Raw genomic sequence first — 17,031 nt, 5'->3', positions numbered from 1 at the left:
AAGCCCCCCACTCCTGACTGTGGGTAGGGGCAGGAGAGGCCAAGCTGGGACTGGAGCCTGGACAACAGGATGTTTATGGATCTCAGGAGTTGTTGGTGTGGCCAAAGACAGAATCAACTTTCACAGCAGTTAAAGTTGTGCCAGCACGCCTTAACAGCAAGAAGTTCGTGCAATAGGGTTTCTTGAAGACTCCTCCTGCCATAGCTGGCTTTGTAGTAAAACTAGCACAAGAGCTGCTTTTGGTCTGCATCTTGCTGCAGCGAGTGCAAGGGGCAGTTCACCTGCCTTGGAGTGATTGCCTCTAATTCTTGCCTCTCTCTGCAGTTTAGCAACAGGGCAGGAAGGCAGGAGTTGCAGTGCTGCCCTGCTGGCAGGGAGCTGCCCCGAGACCAGTATCTTGTTTCAGACAGTTCCCTAAGAGTCCCAGTATGGCAACGAATTTCAGTTCTTACTTGACCAGCTTTGAGTTTAAGCTCCCCATGCAACAAAATCTTTCCTTTCCCTTTAAAGTCTGGGTTTTGAAAGTTTTCTTTTTCTGTGGGGATACTTCTGAGGTCGTTGTGAAATATCTTACTCAAACATTCAAGCCAAATCAATTCTATTTCCAGTGCTTTGTCATGGCAGCAATGTATTAGAACAACTTAATAAAACGTTTATATCAATGTCTGAAGTTCACAGCAATCTGAGAGTGTGCAATGACATCTGTAGGATAAGTTATACAGCTCAGCACTGAAACATGACCATGGTACAAAGTATATTGTTTGGAAATCTACTGTCGGACATGAAATCTAGCTTTGCAATTTTTGCTTCAGAATTTACACAGACACTTCTTTATCATAAATGAGAGATGCTTACATGCCATCCTTTGGGCATTCCAGTTCAATCTCAGTACTTCAGGATCAAAACTGGCGCAGAAAACACAGCCTGCGTACCATTAAAAACAGCCAGACTTTTCCTAGCAGTGTGCTTATGTTAGTTATTCAGATAAGGTAAAACTGATAACACATTTGTCAGGTGTTTTGCTACGTCTGTCCTTCTGATGAAGTGCTCTGAAACTACAGCATAAAGAATGCAGATTTATTTCAGCAGAACCCAAAAGTCTTAATTCTTTATTGCTGCAAAAGCACAAAACTTCCTTATAATCAGCCTAAAGAAGCCAACAGAACACAGAGAAGATTCCTTCCCCTCAGAGTCACTGTAGTTCTTGGGTAATAGGTTACCCATTTGTACCTCAGTACATGTTCATTTATATACGTCAGACGAGGAGTAGTTTAGTAACATAAAGCAGAAATTTGGCATCCACAGTCTGCACTTCTCTCTTTGCATTTGTGCCAAAACCCAGTAAAAAACCACAGATACACACCTCCCAAAAAGCCTACATCAAAGCTAATACATCAACTTGCTAAAATTGCAAATAGAAGTGATTCATCTCTTCCAGATACTGGCTTCCTACTATTAGTTCAGGAATAGTAAGGAGATGTGGGGGAGCTGGAAAAGCTCATTTCAACAGCTTTTTAAATTCGTAATTCAGTTGGGATTAGACCCAAACCTGTTGAAGATTTATTACAGTTGATCGTGGTAGGATTGTAGTATCTAGCCCTTTACTACACAGAGAAAAGAAAAGCTTAGAAATGAAATAAGCCCATGTGATGCAATGGAATATTCCAGTCAAATCACAGCCAAATCCTTCAGCCCCTACTCAAGTGTAGGCTGTTTCCAGGTGAAGACAGCAAAATTGTTTGTAATGACTCAGAAACATTCAATGAAGTTTCTTGGTTGATATCACAGAAGGATGACTAAAACAAATTTAAATCAGCAGACTTGGATGTCTTACATTTCACAAAACTGAAAAGAGGAATTTTAAAAGGGCCCTTTTTTTAAATTATGAAATGTGGGCTAAAGTACCTAATGTAATAACATAGTCCAAAGACTTAGAAAGCTTGCCATGGGTAAGAAACTATACTGTTAGCCTTATGTCAGTCCTAGGCAAAATAATGGAGAAGTTAATAAGGGATTTAAACGATAGAGATTCAAAGGACAGAAATATAATGAATGCTAATCAGCACAGTATTTCTGAAAAATACAGATTATGCAGCAAACCTGATTTTGAATGAGATTATAAATGCGTTGATAATGGTGGCTGTGTAGATTTTGATAATATTTTCCATATATTCTGATGAAAAATTTTGCATTCTACAGTGTCAGTGAAACATGCATTACAAATGAGCTAATGGATAGATCTCAAAAATGAGATATCATCGGCAGCTATTACAGAACTCTTAAAGTGCTCTAGGGACGTTGGTTCAGGGAACCTTAAACAAAATGTGGCAGATAGACGGAGCAGCTAGGGCTAATCAAGGGTTGGAGCCAGGCATCCCCTCTGGGAATCAGAAAAACTTGGATGTATTTCAAACAATATCTGAAACTACTGGACGTTTTCATCAATGATCCAGCTGCAAATAGATGAATTGCAGCCTGGGGCAGTGTTGCAGGATGAGGGTAGGGTATCCCAGTTTGCTGTATAGGTTATTTGTTAATCTGAGCCCACGCACAGAAAACAACCAATGCAAAAAGACAAGCTATAAAGGACACATCTGCAGAAGAGAGTGTTTCCTGGAAAACAGCAACTTTAAAGTTGTTTTAGGAGATCAAGTGAAATTCAATACAACTTGTCAATGTGATACTGTAGCAGAAAGGAGGAGGAGGAATAGAGAAGCACAAGCTGAGGAACCGCTGATAGGACTGAGAAGGTATCTGCCAGATGAGACTAAATGCAATAATGACTGAAAAGATGTAAAAAGCTGGATTCCACGTAGAAAACAAACAAATATGACCAAAGGCCCAGATACAAAGAAGAAATAATCAGAAAGACCACACACTGGTGACAGTACGTAGGTGACTGGAATAGACTGTAAGTACTTTTTCAAGGGCTGTTTACCAAATTAGAGTCACAACAAGAACTAGTGTCTGGAGGCAAAAATTGAACAAGTATAAATGAGAAACTGTACTCACATTTTTAAGGAACTACAAAAAGAAATGTTGGTGTCTTCATCTCTTGAGGTCTTCAGGTTAAGAAGGGTATAGATATTTTAGCCAAACAGAAGCTAATGTCCTCGCTGCAGCGGGACTGGGTGATTGTCATGGGATCCAACTAGCCTGTTCACTTCTGATCTTAAATGTAATGAACCCACAAATGAAAAAGTACAGTTTTCATTGAAGACAGTTAAATTTTGCCTAGAGAAGTACTGCAGCATAATTCCAGGTTTTTGAAAATTGAACAAAGTTCTTGGTTCTGAATACAAATCCTGCCTTACAGTGTTGCTGTTTGCACACATCACAGACTTCTTGAGCTATTTAATCCTCATTAGTGAAGCATTATTAATCCACAACACTGAAGGACAGGAGGTATAATTTAGAGAAATCCTTATGGGAAGGATCTCGTAGTAGATAAAAAGGAATTACAGTGTTTCCATAGACTAGTAACACAAATCATGGCACTCTAATGTGGTTATTTTTTAATGTTGCAAATTTAAAATTCTGCAGAAGAGTTTTGGTTTCCTATGGGCGCTATAGGGTTAGGGATTTGTGGTTTAGCCCCAGTCAGCAACTAAACACCACACAGCCGCTTGCTCATTCCCCCCGCTCCCCTTGGATGGGCCAAATTGGAAGGGCCAAAGTAAGAAAACTTGTGGGTTGAGATAAGAACAGTTTAATAATTAAAATAAAACAGTAATAGTAATATTAATATAATGAAAAGGAAAATGACGAGAGAGAAAGAGAGAGGTGAAACCTTGGGAGGAGGGAAGAAACCCAAACCACAAGTGATGCAACTGCTCACCACCTGCCAGCCGATGCTGCCGGTCCCCAAGCCACAATAGCTGCTTCACCCAGCCAACTCCCCCCAGTTAATATACTGGGCATGACGTCATATGATACAGAATATCTCTTTGGTCAGTTTGGATCAGCTGTCTTGGCTGTGTACCCTCCCCTCTCAACTTCTTGTGCACCCGGCAGAGCATGGGAGGCTGGAAAAGTCCTTGACGAGTACAAGCACTACCTAGCAACAACTAAAACATTGGTGTGTTACCAATATTATTCCCATACTAAGTCCAAAACACAGCACTATACCAGCTACAGTAAAGAAAATTAACTCTATGCCAGATAAAACCATCACAATTTTTAACCTGTGTTATATCTAACCTTGGTCTATGGGATTTCTGTCTTATGTGTTCCATAAGGCTTTCCCATAATGTAATGTGTTAGAGAATCACTGAACTGTTCAGCTCGCTATCTTGGGATTATTTTCTTTTATACTCACTAGCAGTTTAACCTGTCAAAAACAATTATTAAGCAATTTGTAACTTAGTAGAGACATAAATGGTCTCAAAAAGCTTATGACTGAGAAAAAGAGCAATGACTTGCTAGAGCTCCCATCTTTGCAGAAACCCATAATAACTTGTTTGCCAAAGGTTAGAATACTTGAAAAGAATTTAGAAGGTCATAATATTTGGAAATTATCTATATGGATTTTTGATAACCTCTCTACTGAGAGAAGCATTGCCACCTTGTGCAATGGCCACCTCTTCGCTGTGGGGCAGATGCAGCCTTCCTCAGACAGAAGGCATCACAGAGGCAGTATTGCCTTCAGCTGTGCAAACTGGTATCAAACGGAGTTGTCACTCCTGGTCAGCTCAGGGCTGTATTAGACAGGAGTGCTCTTAACAGAAACCCTCCAGTTTGCACTAACTGAGACAGAGAAACCAGGAAAAATACTACATCCATGTCATTATGGCAATCCAGAGGCAGGCCTTTATTCCCCCACTTCCTCTCAGCATTTAAAAACAGAGCTGACCCCTCTCTCCACCCCATAACCCATCCTAGGAGAAAGGGAGGAAGAGCTTTATGGCCACCTGCCCAGGGAGAGAGAGAAATCCCTCTGCATGTAGGAGTCACTTCCCACATTTCTGGTAGCCGTTGTGGAGGGGACCATTTCGAAGGGACACTTCCCAAGTCCTCTGGGAAGGATATGTCTCCCCTCAGTTTGAGAAGCTGGATCTGTCATTTCACACAGCTCTAAAAGTAAGAGATGCAATGCCTTGGAAACAGCAGTCGCCATGAGCGATGCTGCAATCAAAGTGGAAATGAAACAATGGTGCTTTACACAGCACAGTCACAGAAAGGGTACAGGCATGATACTATATTCCAAAATGTTTCAGTGTGGGAGGCAAATTACCTCAGTCAATAACAACAAAGTGAGCAAATAAAAGAGCTTGTATTTTCACTTAACAAAAGGAAATGGCTGTTTTGACCACATTTAGGGCTTCCTCAGCTCCTTCTCACTGGATTCATCCCATAGTGGTGTTAAAGACATAAAGTACTTACATTTAATACTGACATTTATTTTTACTGCAGCACTACATAACTTCCAGAGCAGCAAACTTCAGTCTGGGGCTTCCTGCAACCCCTGGAGTCAGGCTTGACCTCAGTGTTGGTAATACGAAGCTTCACCATTTCAGGACACAAATACCAGACAAGGCCCAAAACAGGAGGGAAACCTCAGCCTGTAGGAGTCTCTTACTGCAAGTCTGTTGAGCATCACCTAATTATTTTCTGGCACCCACTGAGCCTCAAGCCTGCCTTGATTTTCTCACTTCTTATTTCCGTTCCTTTACCAAATTGTGTGTACATATATCTCAACTAGGAGAGAAGGATGTTAATGAAATTGCACTATCCTATCCACTCCAGGGTTTCTGTGTGAAAAGATGGTCTTTGGCTCTGTCTCTCTAAGCTAGTCTTGGGTACAGTTCCTCTATCAAGGATTTCTTTTAGAGAAGGGTCCTGAAAATTGGAGTGCGGTTTAAGTCCTGGGCAGCCTCCAGAGCTTCACTGTAGCTGTGAAGTCCCTGAGTCAATCATTCATTTGGAGACCTCTGTGCAAGTCTTAAACAGATTTTGCAAATGTGTTTTTAAACTTAACTTACATGTAGACAAAACCCAAGACCAACTCTAAAACTTGCAACCACCTACACACAAAACACTTCCAAGGAGTCCTTCCTGCCTTAGCACCATTTCAGGATTTTGATTGATGTTTTCCAGTTGCAGGTTTCTTTCTTCCCAGACAGTCTTCTTCTCCTCTGGGTAGTACACAAATCTGAGTTAAAACTTCATGTTTTTACAAATTCCAGTTCCTTCTTTCTGGGTAGTATCTGGAGATAATATCTGTAGAGACTATCTTTCTAGGCTAGTGTCTCCAGATAACTTCTACTCCTTATCAAATGTTTATTTAGGAGCAAACCAGGCAAAGTCCATCCTGGAAGAATTATTTCCTTTGGCCTAGAGCCAACTCTTTTATCTATTTGAATAGGTGTCCTGTAAAACTAATGACTCTTCAGCAGTCTATTGCTAGCTCTTTTCTATGTGCAGTGGTTCTTCCTGATAGCTCTTAAGTCAAACAGAAGTTAAGACTGGAAGCAACAATAACAAAGAAGTCACCCAACAGTTGGGCAGTCAAAGTAACATTCACAAAACGTGTGGGATATATCAGCTGATATATATACAAAGATTGGATTTGTCTCACTTCCCTTTACATGCTGTCTCTACAGTGTAGATATTACAGCTGTTATGTGTGCTAGGAGCCCTTTTTGTCAACAGAGAGAAATAGGTACTCCTGGGGCTGCAGGCATATTTTATACATCTTCTTTAGGATGGCATCAGTCAGGTCTTGGTTCCACTGAGGAAGATCTTCACCGACATCAGGCAATCCTGGACTGACAGTGTCAGATGTCAGAGCGGGCCTTGTGGCAGCAGGTTGGCATTTACAGCTGTTTAAAGCACTTATTTTCTTAGTAGAAAGAGTATGCAAAGAAACAAAGCTAGAAACTATTGTCAAGAAAGGAGGGAATGAGGGGGAGAGAACTAGAGATTCAGAGAGCAAAGAGAAAAAAGTGATAACTAAAATATTTCCCCATGAACTTTACATAATTCATGTTTCAAGAATTATATAATAGCAGTTGATTTGCTACAGACAAAGGACTTTCTGTATTTTTCCAAAACAGAAGAGCTCTACTTACCTGGTATGGTAAGTCACAACAATTTATTGGTCATATAAATGTACTGATAGGTAGTCATGTTTGTGCTTTAACAACCACCCAGACAGACTACGATACCACATAAAGACAGGTGAAAACACCATTGAAAAAACAGCTTGGGGTCCCATTTCATATTTATTTCCATGTTCAGTTTCAGGATTTGGATCTGTAGGATGGTGACCAGCCACTTCTTGTGTCAATGATTAGTAGAAGAATTTCAGAAGTAAAGGAAGTTACACAGATAAAGTAAGCCTAACTGCATGCCCAAAGCAAAGGAGGAATCCCCCACCCACACTGTCCAGGGACATCAGAAAAAGCACTGCAAGCAACACAAACATTAACTCCTAGGTAAAGCATGTGCTCTAAATTTACATCAGCTCACTTTCACATTTGGTTTATATTTTCTTTGCTTGACTTACATTTACCAATATAGTACTAAATTGCCAAATAGTCTCATTACACTGTAAATATTTGCCTCTGCACTTCAATGACAGCTAAAATGCAGTGAAGAAAAAATGTCGTCCTCCTAAGAGTCAATACCAACCTGGTGGGGAAGTATGCCACTGCCACAGAGTTAATTCATTGCCCAGTGTAAGTGGAGAGCCGAAGAGACCCAGGGCTGCAGGGGACCAGTGGGAAGCAGTCTTACTGTGCCCACAGGGCCCTGACATGAGGCAGTGAGCCTTGCTGAGCCTTTACTGCTTGTCACTCCCCAGCCAGAGTCTACTTCCAGGCCTGCTCCAGATCTCCACACCATCTCCCCTGTCCTCAGGCTGTAATTGAAGGCTCTCCAGGCTCACATCCCATCACCTGCATAGCAATGCTTTTGCTGTGACTGGTGTGCTTGGGACTTTGCATCAGACCCAGTGTGTGGCTGCTCGCTCAAGATGGCAGGCTGCCGACCTGGAGAGAGGCTGCAGCCTAAATCATTCAAGCACAGATTGTCCTCCAAAGCTTTCTCAGATTTCACAGCTACTGTGTGCCAGGGTGGAGGAACAGCAGAGCATGCAGCAGCACAGAACACCTGCCCCAAGAAGCCCTGGTGATATGCACCAGCATGAGGACAGCAGAAATGAGAACAACTTGGGTCAGTAATTGGAGTCTAGTGGTTCAGCTGAACAGTGACTGAAAGTTCAGTGTTTCACAGAGCCTGCGGTGATGGCATATCCTGGAGCCAAAACTCCTGAAATTCACCTAGCGTTTTCCCTGAGAGCAAGAACAGAAGCCCTTCATTTTGGGCAGATTTCAGCTCTGACAGCTTTTACATGTTTTACTTAGAAACCCAGATGTGGCATACCCTATACTCACAAATTACTATGTCATGTTAATTGTCCTGCTCTACCCAGAGATAGCTGCACCATTGCAGCAAGAGATGAAACACTCTGCCTTTTCTTACAAGCTATTTAAAATTGAATTTGTTGAAGACCTTGCAAGGGAAGAACTTTATAATGGTAAAATACAATTCCCTTCAAGTGAGAAGTTGGGTATTTTGAGCCTTGTCACCATGTAGGTGTTGTAAATGTAGGTATTGTAAATGAGAAAGAACAGGGTGACAGAAGTGCCCTTGCCTTGGTGACATGCTGCTAGGACTCCTTAGAAGCAGGTCAAAAAGCTGTCATTAGCTTGCTTCAGGCTAAAGCCCATCAGCTGAGTTTTGAAGAGAGCCAAAATGATTCTGTAATAGCTCAGCTGGGCACATGAATGCCAGTCCTGCCAGTGATGAGATGGCAAGCACAAGAAGGAAGCAAGGAGATTTTTTTTGCTTCTGCTGGCAAGAGTAAAGCTTAATATTGCTATAAAGAGATTTTTCAGGAGAACAAGAGTGAACCGTCAACATTTTTAGAAGATTCCCAGTTGGTTTGTTAGCAAACAAAGAAGAGCACATACTCTGAATTGCAGTGTTTTGGTACCTGCATGTGACAGCCACTTCCATAGATTATTGACCTTGCAGATTCGTAACAAAAATTACAGAGAATTCAGACTGTGAGAAGATGCATTTTTACAGAAGTTCTTTCCATCTTGTAACTTAAGCAACTAGCTACATTCAGAGAAAGAAATCTCAAGTTTTTTTCTAGAGCAACAGCATAACAACATCCAAAAAGATGAGCCTCTATTAAAAGGTGGGTTGGAAAAGTACACTGCATATGAGTTTTACTTGACAGCTTAAAAATATGGCATAAAGAACTAAGTATGCTCTTAAACAGGAGCTTTGAATTGTATTTTAAAGCCATTAACATCCATTTGGACAAGGCAGTTCAGAAGTTACACAGAGAAAAATGAGCTTTGATTCAGTGTGCTGGGGATTGTGCCCCAGCGCTCACAATGGTGATTTCTTGAACCAGATGTTGTGCTTTGGTGCCACTGTGCTTCAGATAAAGGGGAGTCTGAATGGATTATTTTAGGAAATGCATTCAATACAGTTGTTACATTATTGAGACCTGGGCTTAGCGTATGTGTTCATTTTGTTTTTAAGTTACAACTCCTTTGTCAAGCCTGGGATATAAATAAACTCATTTCCTTTGGTGCCTCATTCCCAAAGGATGCAAAAAGGACCATCTCATTTCAGGAGACTTGCTTTTCTTGCTTTTCCCAGCCTGTCTAATCAGCTTCTCTCCATTTGGGGCCACAGCTGCCAGGCCTTTTTTGGCCTCCTAACAGCTACTGCAGTGTCAAGGGACAGAGAGAAGTGGTTCTCTTTCCTTACTCCAAGAGTGGAGAATTAACCCTTTCACTTTCTTGCCAGGCAGAGTGCATTCCCACCTAACCACAGTGATCCACAGACCTCCTAGTGCATTTGGTTTACTTCAGGCAATGCTGTAATTGAATGAAGGCTTTGAAAAGCTTTAATGTCCTTAATTTACCAAGGTGATCAGAAAGCAGGTGGTGTATCGTTCAACAATTCCAGATATGACTAAGCACAGTAATTATGTGTTTTGGTGCTGTAAATGTGTTTTAATTATTATGAATTAACATCAGTTAAAACCATCAGAGCAACTAGTGAAGAGTTGTGTAAATGCATTTCTGTCCTGTAGTCTACGTGCTGCAGGTCATGGAGGAAATTCTCTGAAATACAGCATACCGGTGAGGAGGCTCAGGTGTTGCACAGATTTTCTGTATCTTGGATAAACCGTTTAGTCTCGCTGTCCCCAGTTTCTTCTCATATTGCTTGCCAATTTGTAAAATACGCTGGAAGTAGTGAAGTGCTCTGATCTATTTATTTAGACAGAATGATTTGGAGCAGAGATCACTTTTTAATGTGTATCCTGGAAGCACATTTGAAACCCTCTTCTCTATCCTCCAGATAAGCAAACATTCACAATATGATATTCCAAGAGGATGGCATTAGAGCAGGTAACACTGCACATCATCACATAAAAGATGGCAGCTTTCCATGTCACCTTTCTAGAGGTAATCTAATTAGATTAGAATTCATTATGGATATGCAGGTTATGCAGCACATCTATTGCCCAGATTCCATAACCCAGCCTCTCATGTTGCCAGAAGAAAAGGAGCCAAGCCGTTAACAGTACAGTGGTTGTTAGACTGTGCTGCCCAAAACCAAACTCTTAGGGAAATTAAGAAGAAATAAATTTTACAAATGACTTGTACTTAGTTATATTATTAACTATCATCATAATATTCCGAAGAAAAATATAATTCAAGAATAACTCACCAGAAAAATACAAAGGGATCTTAACCATAAAGAAGAGGCTTCTTAGATTTCAGAAAACAGAAAGAAACCTTAAATTACCTGAATACAGTCTTTAATTATTCAAATTTTTAATGAAAAATAATTTTAAAAGCCAACATGAGCTGTCTCACACAAATTGATTTCTTAAAACATTTAAAACCATTTGGATGCTTCACTTTTGTCGGTGTTGTTTCTTCCTTTTATTCCCACAGCGCTTTCTCCTCAGCCTGTGCAGATCACAGAAGCTACCTTCTGCAGAACAGCAATCTCATTTTGTTTACCTTGTGTTTCAAAGAGAATTGAACAAGCCCAGGATTCGCCTTCTCTAAACAAATACTGGCAAGACAAAGGTATCACAGCTATTCTAGGGACAAGAGGTTTGTTGAGATGGAGAACAGTAAAGACTGGCAAGAAAAAAGTCGATGTGTTTTTATCTGAAAAAAAAGTTAATCCTTTTCACAGCCTCATTTTCTTTGCTTTTGAGATAGCTTTTCTTTTTCATTTAAGTTTTAGAGTTTTTCAGCTAAAGGAAGCAAGAAACCGAGGTATTTTCTTTGTTGCTGTCAAGTAGCTTGAACAGTTTGAGAACAGAAACCAGTCAGAGCAGTGTGATTAGCGTAGCCAATTAGGCTGGATTTGCATATTCACAACACGGCTATCGAGAAATAATTCTGCAGAGATAATGCAAGTCTGGCAATGCCTGTCTGCCAATCAGAGCACCCTGGCTCCTGTGCTATGTGGAAATTGAGAAATAACCATAGAGTGATTCTGCAGATTTGGCACCCCAAGCCAACACACGTGCTATGCAGCTGGGGAAGAAAGTGCATTTGTACAGCGGTAGCAATATGATACCCCCACACACTGGAAAAGGTTAATCTACAATCCATTCACCTAAAATGCAACAGCATCTGTCAAATGAGTTTGTTCTTCCAAGATTCATTCCAGCTACAACTTATGCTAACTGCCACTTTTGGGGGCTCAACCTTATCAGGAGTTTGTGGGACTTGGCTTTCAGTGAGATGGCAGTTGGCCAAGGACGGAGTGCCTTGCAGCCCCTCCTGCCCTTCAGCTCAACCAGTGGTCCATGGGCATGGCGGGGTGCTCGATGGTGTGCTACACAAGGTGCAGAAGGTGAGCTTTGCACAATGGCCTAAAGGATGGGCGACAAAGCCTTGCTTTCTTCTGCCCCAAAAGGCCCACACGAGGGTGTTATCCAAGGACCAGGCAAGCAAGCAAACAGCCCTTCAGGAAACCTTGTAGACTCTGTTGGGTAACAAACTGGGGCAGATTATCACAGCAGCTTTATTATCTCTGAAAGTGAAAAATCACCTGATATACTACAGCGACAACAATCCATGCTCCATCTCAGTGTTTCTCTGGCTCCCACCACTTGTAAATCTCTTCCCAAGAACTGCATTGCCGCAAGCATTCAGGTGAGCATGACTGTGGCCAAGTGGGTGGCATCCAGAGCCAGCTGCCACCCTGTGCCCATGTAATCTGCATCTTTGGGGTGCTCTGTTTTCTTACCAAGGGGCTGACAAGTGATTTGCTGCAGTGTGCAGCATCCATGTGTCCTATTTTAGAAAGAAATACTGTGATCTCTATCTTCAATGCTCTTGACTCCTCTTTGGTGCTGGGGACTGAAGTAATGGTGTGTAATTGCAACAAATTGGGTCTGGAGGGACTCCCTGGAGCGTTCACTCAGGTACGACTACACAGGCCACACTCACTTTCAGAACTGCTGAGGGAAAGACAACAACATAAAAATTAACTTGTGGTACTCACTGCTACAAGATATCAATGCAAATTTAACAAAATCCCTAAAATTAGACTAGTACACAAATCATAAGTTTATAAACTAGTATCATGTCCACCAGAGTAAAAACTATGAGCTTTCAACCCCCATGCCACAAAGAGGTATTAAGCACATTTAGTTGGGGAGAAATGTCTCCCTCCAGGAAGATATATTTTTTTATAATCATCCATGATAGGGATTTTATACCTATCTCTGGAATACTCACTGCTGATTTATCTATTCCAGTAACCTATGTAAGATTTTTTTTTTTATGGTCTCAGTCTATCAGTATCCACAATTGTCTCTTTCCTTCCTATCATCAGCTCTTTATTAGAAAGTTAATAAACTCTGTGTATGTTCTAAAGATAATATTGAAAACTGCAGAATTGTGTTCTGCATTTTATAATTGGTGTGGAGAAAAGGGGGAGATATAATCCTATTGGGCCTTCTCTCTCTTTTGCTCTCTCTCTCCCTTTTTCCCTTTTGATGGTAAGCAGCAAATTTTAATTAGCTTCATTTCCACAATTCAGTCATGCATATGTAATCTTTGTTCACACTTTTATAAAGTAAAATTAAGTGAAAGAAATTGGGTAATAATAGAAAGCTTGTCTGAGCAGAACAAATATGAATTATCAAACACAAGGAAAGATGACCGGGACTACAGGGCTTGAAGTTATGCAAGGTTTGAGGTGATTTTTCTGAAACAGGAATGCATAAATAATGCATAGAAACAGGTGCTGATTATCCTGTTTTGGGCATCTTTTGTTCATTATATACTTGGGCTGCTGAGGTACAGTGATAACCACCGAATGTGAGGAGACTGCTTAATAACAGCTTTCTAATGTTTCTCTTTTATCATGAGCTGAAAGTGTCACATGAGCTTGTCTAGTTAATAAAAATCACTTTGTGAACCCACTGTTCTTAGATTTGATATTGGAGTACAGATCACCATACTGGGCCTCTGTCTTGATTATAGCTACAAAAGCTGTTCTGCCGTTTTGCATTGTAATTTAAAGGCTTCCTAATCCATATACACACCCTCTAATTAAATGTTTCCAGGGGTTACCTTGGGAGCCTTCAGTGCTATGGTTCGAAACTAAAACTAAAGAGTCCATTAAATTCATTCTGCCTGGGGTGAGGCACAGGAGAGAGGAAGTACATTTTCATCCCCTGCTACTCTGGATTATTTGAAAGCATAAGCATGATCAGGATTACTAACTTCAATATTTTTGTTATCTAACATGAGAAGATGGAAATTTAAACGGAGACAATTGATGTGTCTAAATCTAGAGTTCAGCTTATTTTATAACTTATAGAGAAGAATCTTTACAGTCTAAACAGTTATTTTAAGAAGCTACCAGTTCATCACCAGCAACTAAAAACCAGAACATTTACATTTGTTGATGTAAATCAGTCTGTGGCTGCACAAGCTGCGTAACAAACGCTGCTGCACCAGATGCTGAGGTCTTCATTAAAGGAAATGTGAAGTAGTGAAGCATGTGGCATTAGCACATAAAGAAGTAAAGTCTGAAGCCCAGTTAATGTTAAACTCATAAGCAGATACTTGCTCTTCAGCGCCTGTTCACTCATTCAACCTCACCTCACCAACCTAACGCCTTAGGAGAAACACCTCTGTCCCTGAGAAGGAGCTCCTATTACAGGAAGTGAATTTCAGACTTGGGTGGTGGTTTTTTTTTTTTTTTTTCTTTCCCTTTCCTAAGCCTGCTTTGCTGCCAGTGACTAAGGATAGTCAAGTTTTATGTTAATGGTTAACAGAACAGCTATAACTACACAGAAACTCTGACTTCCTGTTGCTGGGGCTGGAACCAACAGTCGCCTCTGCTTTGCAGACGAAGAGGCAAGTGTTGAAAGGAGAGCAGTTCACACTGTAAAAGGCTGGAGAACGGCAGCTTCACTCAGTAGAGAAAAAAAGGAGGAAAATCCAAAAGGAGCAAGAGGTGCTTGTCATAAAGATAGGTAAGAGCTGAAACACTTTACTGCTCGGCTTATTGACTCAGCGGCTGTTGCTAACAAAACCCACAGGTGTGACTAGTTGAGACACATTTGCTGTACCTGGCTGCTCTGACCTGCGTGTCTCGGTCAAAGGGACAAAGCGAGAAAAGATCTATTTGCTGTGAATTTGAACATCAGAGAGGGCAGGAAGGCTCTTTCTCCTTCCCCTCTCCCCAGGGTCTGCTCATGGCAGGACAGACGACATCCCCTTCGGACTGTTCTCATCTCATTGACCACAGCCACATCCCTGAGTTTGAGGTGTCTCTTTGGATCAAGATCACTTTGGCCCTAGTGTATGTCAGCATCTTTGTTGCAGGCATCTTGGGCAACAGCATCACCATCAAGGCTACCACGATCCTGCAGAAGAAAGGCTACCTACAGAAGGAGGTCTCGGACCACATGGTGAGCCTGGCCTGCTCTGACCTGCTGGTCATCCTGCTGGGCATGCCCGTGGAGTTCTTCAGTGCCATCTGGAGGCCCTTTTCCACCCCCTACGGCAACATGGCTTGCAAGCTCTACCACTTCCTCTTTGAAGCCTGCAGTTATGCCACTGTCTTGCATGTGGCCACCCTCAGCTTTGAGAGGTACGTGGCTATCTGCCACCCCTTCAAGTTCAAGGCAGCCTCTAGACCTCGCACAGTGAAGCTGCTCATTGCTTCTGTCTGGGGTACCTCTGTCATAGTAGCTCTGCCCCTGCTCTTTGCCATGGGCACAGAATATCCCCTGGAACCAATCGAGGGCTACCAAGGTATGACTACCTGCATCCAGCCTATGCCCAGGGACCACCACCCTGCACTGAAGGACAATATGACCATCTGTACCAGCCTCTCCTCCAAGTGGTCTGTCTTTCAAGGCAGCATCTTCTGTGCCTTCACTGTGTACATCATAGTGCTGGGATCTGTCACCTTCATGTGCCACAGCATGATGAAAGCCCTGATGATCCACAAGGAAGGAACTGTGGCAGTGAAGGGTGGACTAAATCACCAGGACCAGTACCTAAGAAAAAGTGAAAGCTCAGAGGCCAAGAGTTCCAGGAGACAGATAATTTTATTCCTGGGTAAGAGCCCCATCCTACTCTGCCTCCCCTCCCTTGCCTCCTTTCCACATGGGTGGGGGAACCCAGAAGCCTCCATTTTATCTCGCCAAGTTCCCCCAACTGGGGAATGTATGGTTTGAAACTGGTGCAAAATGAGGGAGAGGGATACTTTTGGTTGTGATGATATATTTTAAGAAACCTGATTCCCCTGCATGTTTTTGACTGACTCGTTTCGTTGTTGGAACAGGTGGGAGGGAAGAAGAAGGAAAAATCCATTTACTATCTGCTATTTATGTACTTGATTACACTGCATGCCTACATGCAGCAATATGAGTAACACGGTGTTGCTGCTTGACCTTTGGGGTAGCAATAGGCAAGGGTTGCCTGGATATAAAGTAGTTCTACTTGCCTGTTTTCCCATTAAATTATGAATGTGTGCTTGTTTAGTACGGCTCTTGATGGGAGGGAAGACTACCTTACAAGATCTGAAGCTTGTCCCACTCCAAAAGCATGTCCCTGTTAATTCAGGATGCTCCCTGGAGGGTACTTATTTAGCCTTGGCAGTTGTGGCTGTGTTGCATCCAAGCATTAAGAAAGCCAAGCTAGAGAGTTGATTTGGTCTTGCAAATTGCTGTTGCCCTCTTTGAATTTTTTTTCATGGTTTTATTTGAAGGTCTATAACCTTGGAATTATGTTTGATTCTGATCTCTCTCGCCACATTTGTCAGACAAAAACTAATCAAGCTGTCATTTCACCAACTTGGAATCTTTCCGGGCTGTGATCCATGTAGTCTCCACATTTGTTGATGCTCTTAGAGGCACTCTTAATCATGCTCTGGCTGAATTACTGCTAGTTCTTGTTTTGTTGAGTTGCTTAATATGATACTGGATATAATAAATGAAACATCTAGACTCTGAATGCACAGTAGACCTAGTATTCTGCGTTGCTTTTTGGTGCTCTGCTTGATACTACAGAAGGGGAATTGAAACTCATGGGTCTGTCCGTTTCTACAGTTTTAAGTTTGGTGTTTTGTTTTTTTTTTTTTACCATTCTGTGCTTCCTCATCTAGTCCTGATTTTGCCATGGTCTATGGTTGGGGCGTGAAGCTGCGGGGTAAGGAGCCCAGGGTGCACCCAGCTCCTCTTCTGCTGCACCTGTATTAGAGCTGGGAACATGGCGAAAACCTGTCATAGAGACAAGGCATATGACTCAAAGGTTTGGGGAAAGGGCGGAACTGCACACCAGGAGAGACACTGACAAAGGCTTGAAATGGGAGATGTGACACTGCAGGCTGTGCAGAGCATTTCCTCATGCTCAGGGTCTACAGATAATGAAGAAATCATCTCCTCGTGCAAGGTGTCTGTTAGTCTGGGATGAGAGGCCCATATCTGGGTGATTAAAAGGGCTC

The 17,031-nt window shown here is 41.9% G+C and overlaps 1 protein-coding gene across 1 annotated transcript in view; it reads left to right on the top strand.

Annotated features, from left to right (window-relative positions):
* The first annotated feature begins 14,067 nt into the window (after positions 1–14,067).
* The window catches only part of GPR39 (G protein-coupled receptor 39), an 82,881-nt gene continuing 79,917 nt past the window's right edge, over positions 14,068–17,031 (top strand). Inside the window, exon 1 of the mRNA XM_064451098.1 lies at positions 14,068–15,644. Within this exon, the coding sequence (XP_064307168.1) occupies positions 14,774–15,644 (871 nt within the window). The 5' untranslated portion in view covers positions 14,068–14,773. The remainder of the gene's footprint in view (positions 15,645–17,031) is intronic.

The sequence above is a fragment of the Phalacrocorax carbo genome, chromosome 5, assembly GCF_963921805.1.
Source record: "Phalacrocorax carbo chromosome 5, bPhaCar2.1, whole genome shotgun sequence".
Lineage (NCBI taxonomy): Eukaryota > Metazoa > Chordata > Aves > Suliformes > Phalacrocoracidae > Phalacrocorax > Phalacrocorax carbo.
Note: the sequence above shows the minus strand (reverse complement) of the source record. Positions and strands in the feature narration are given on the sequence as shown.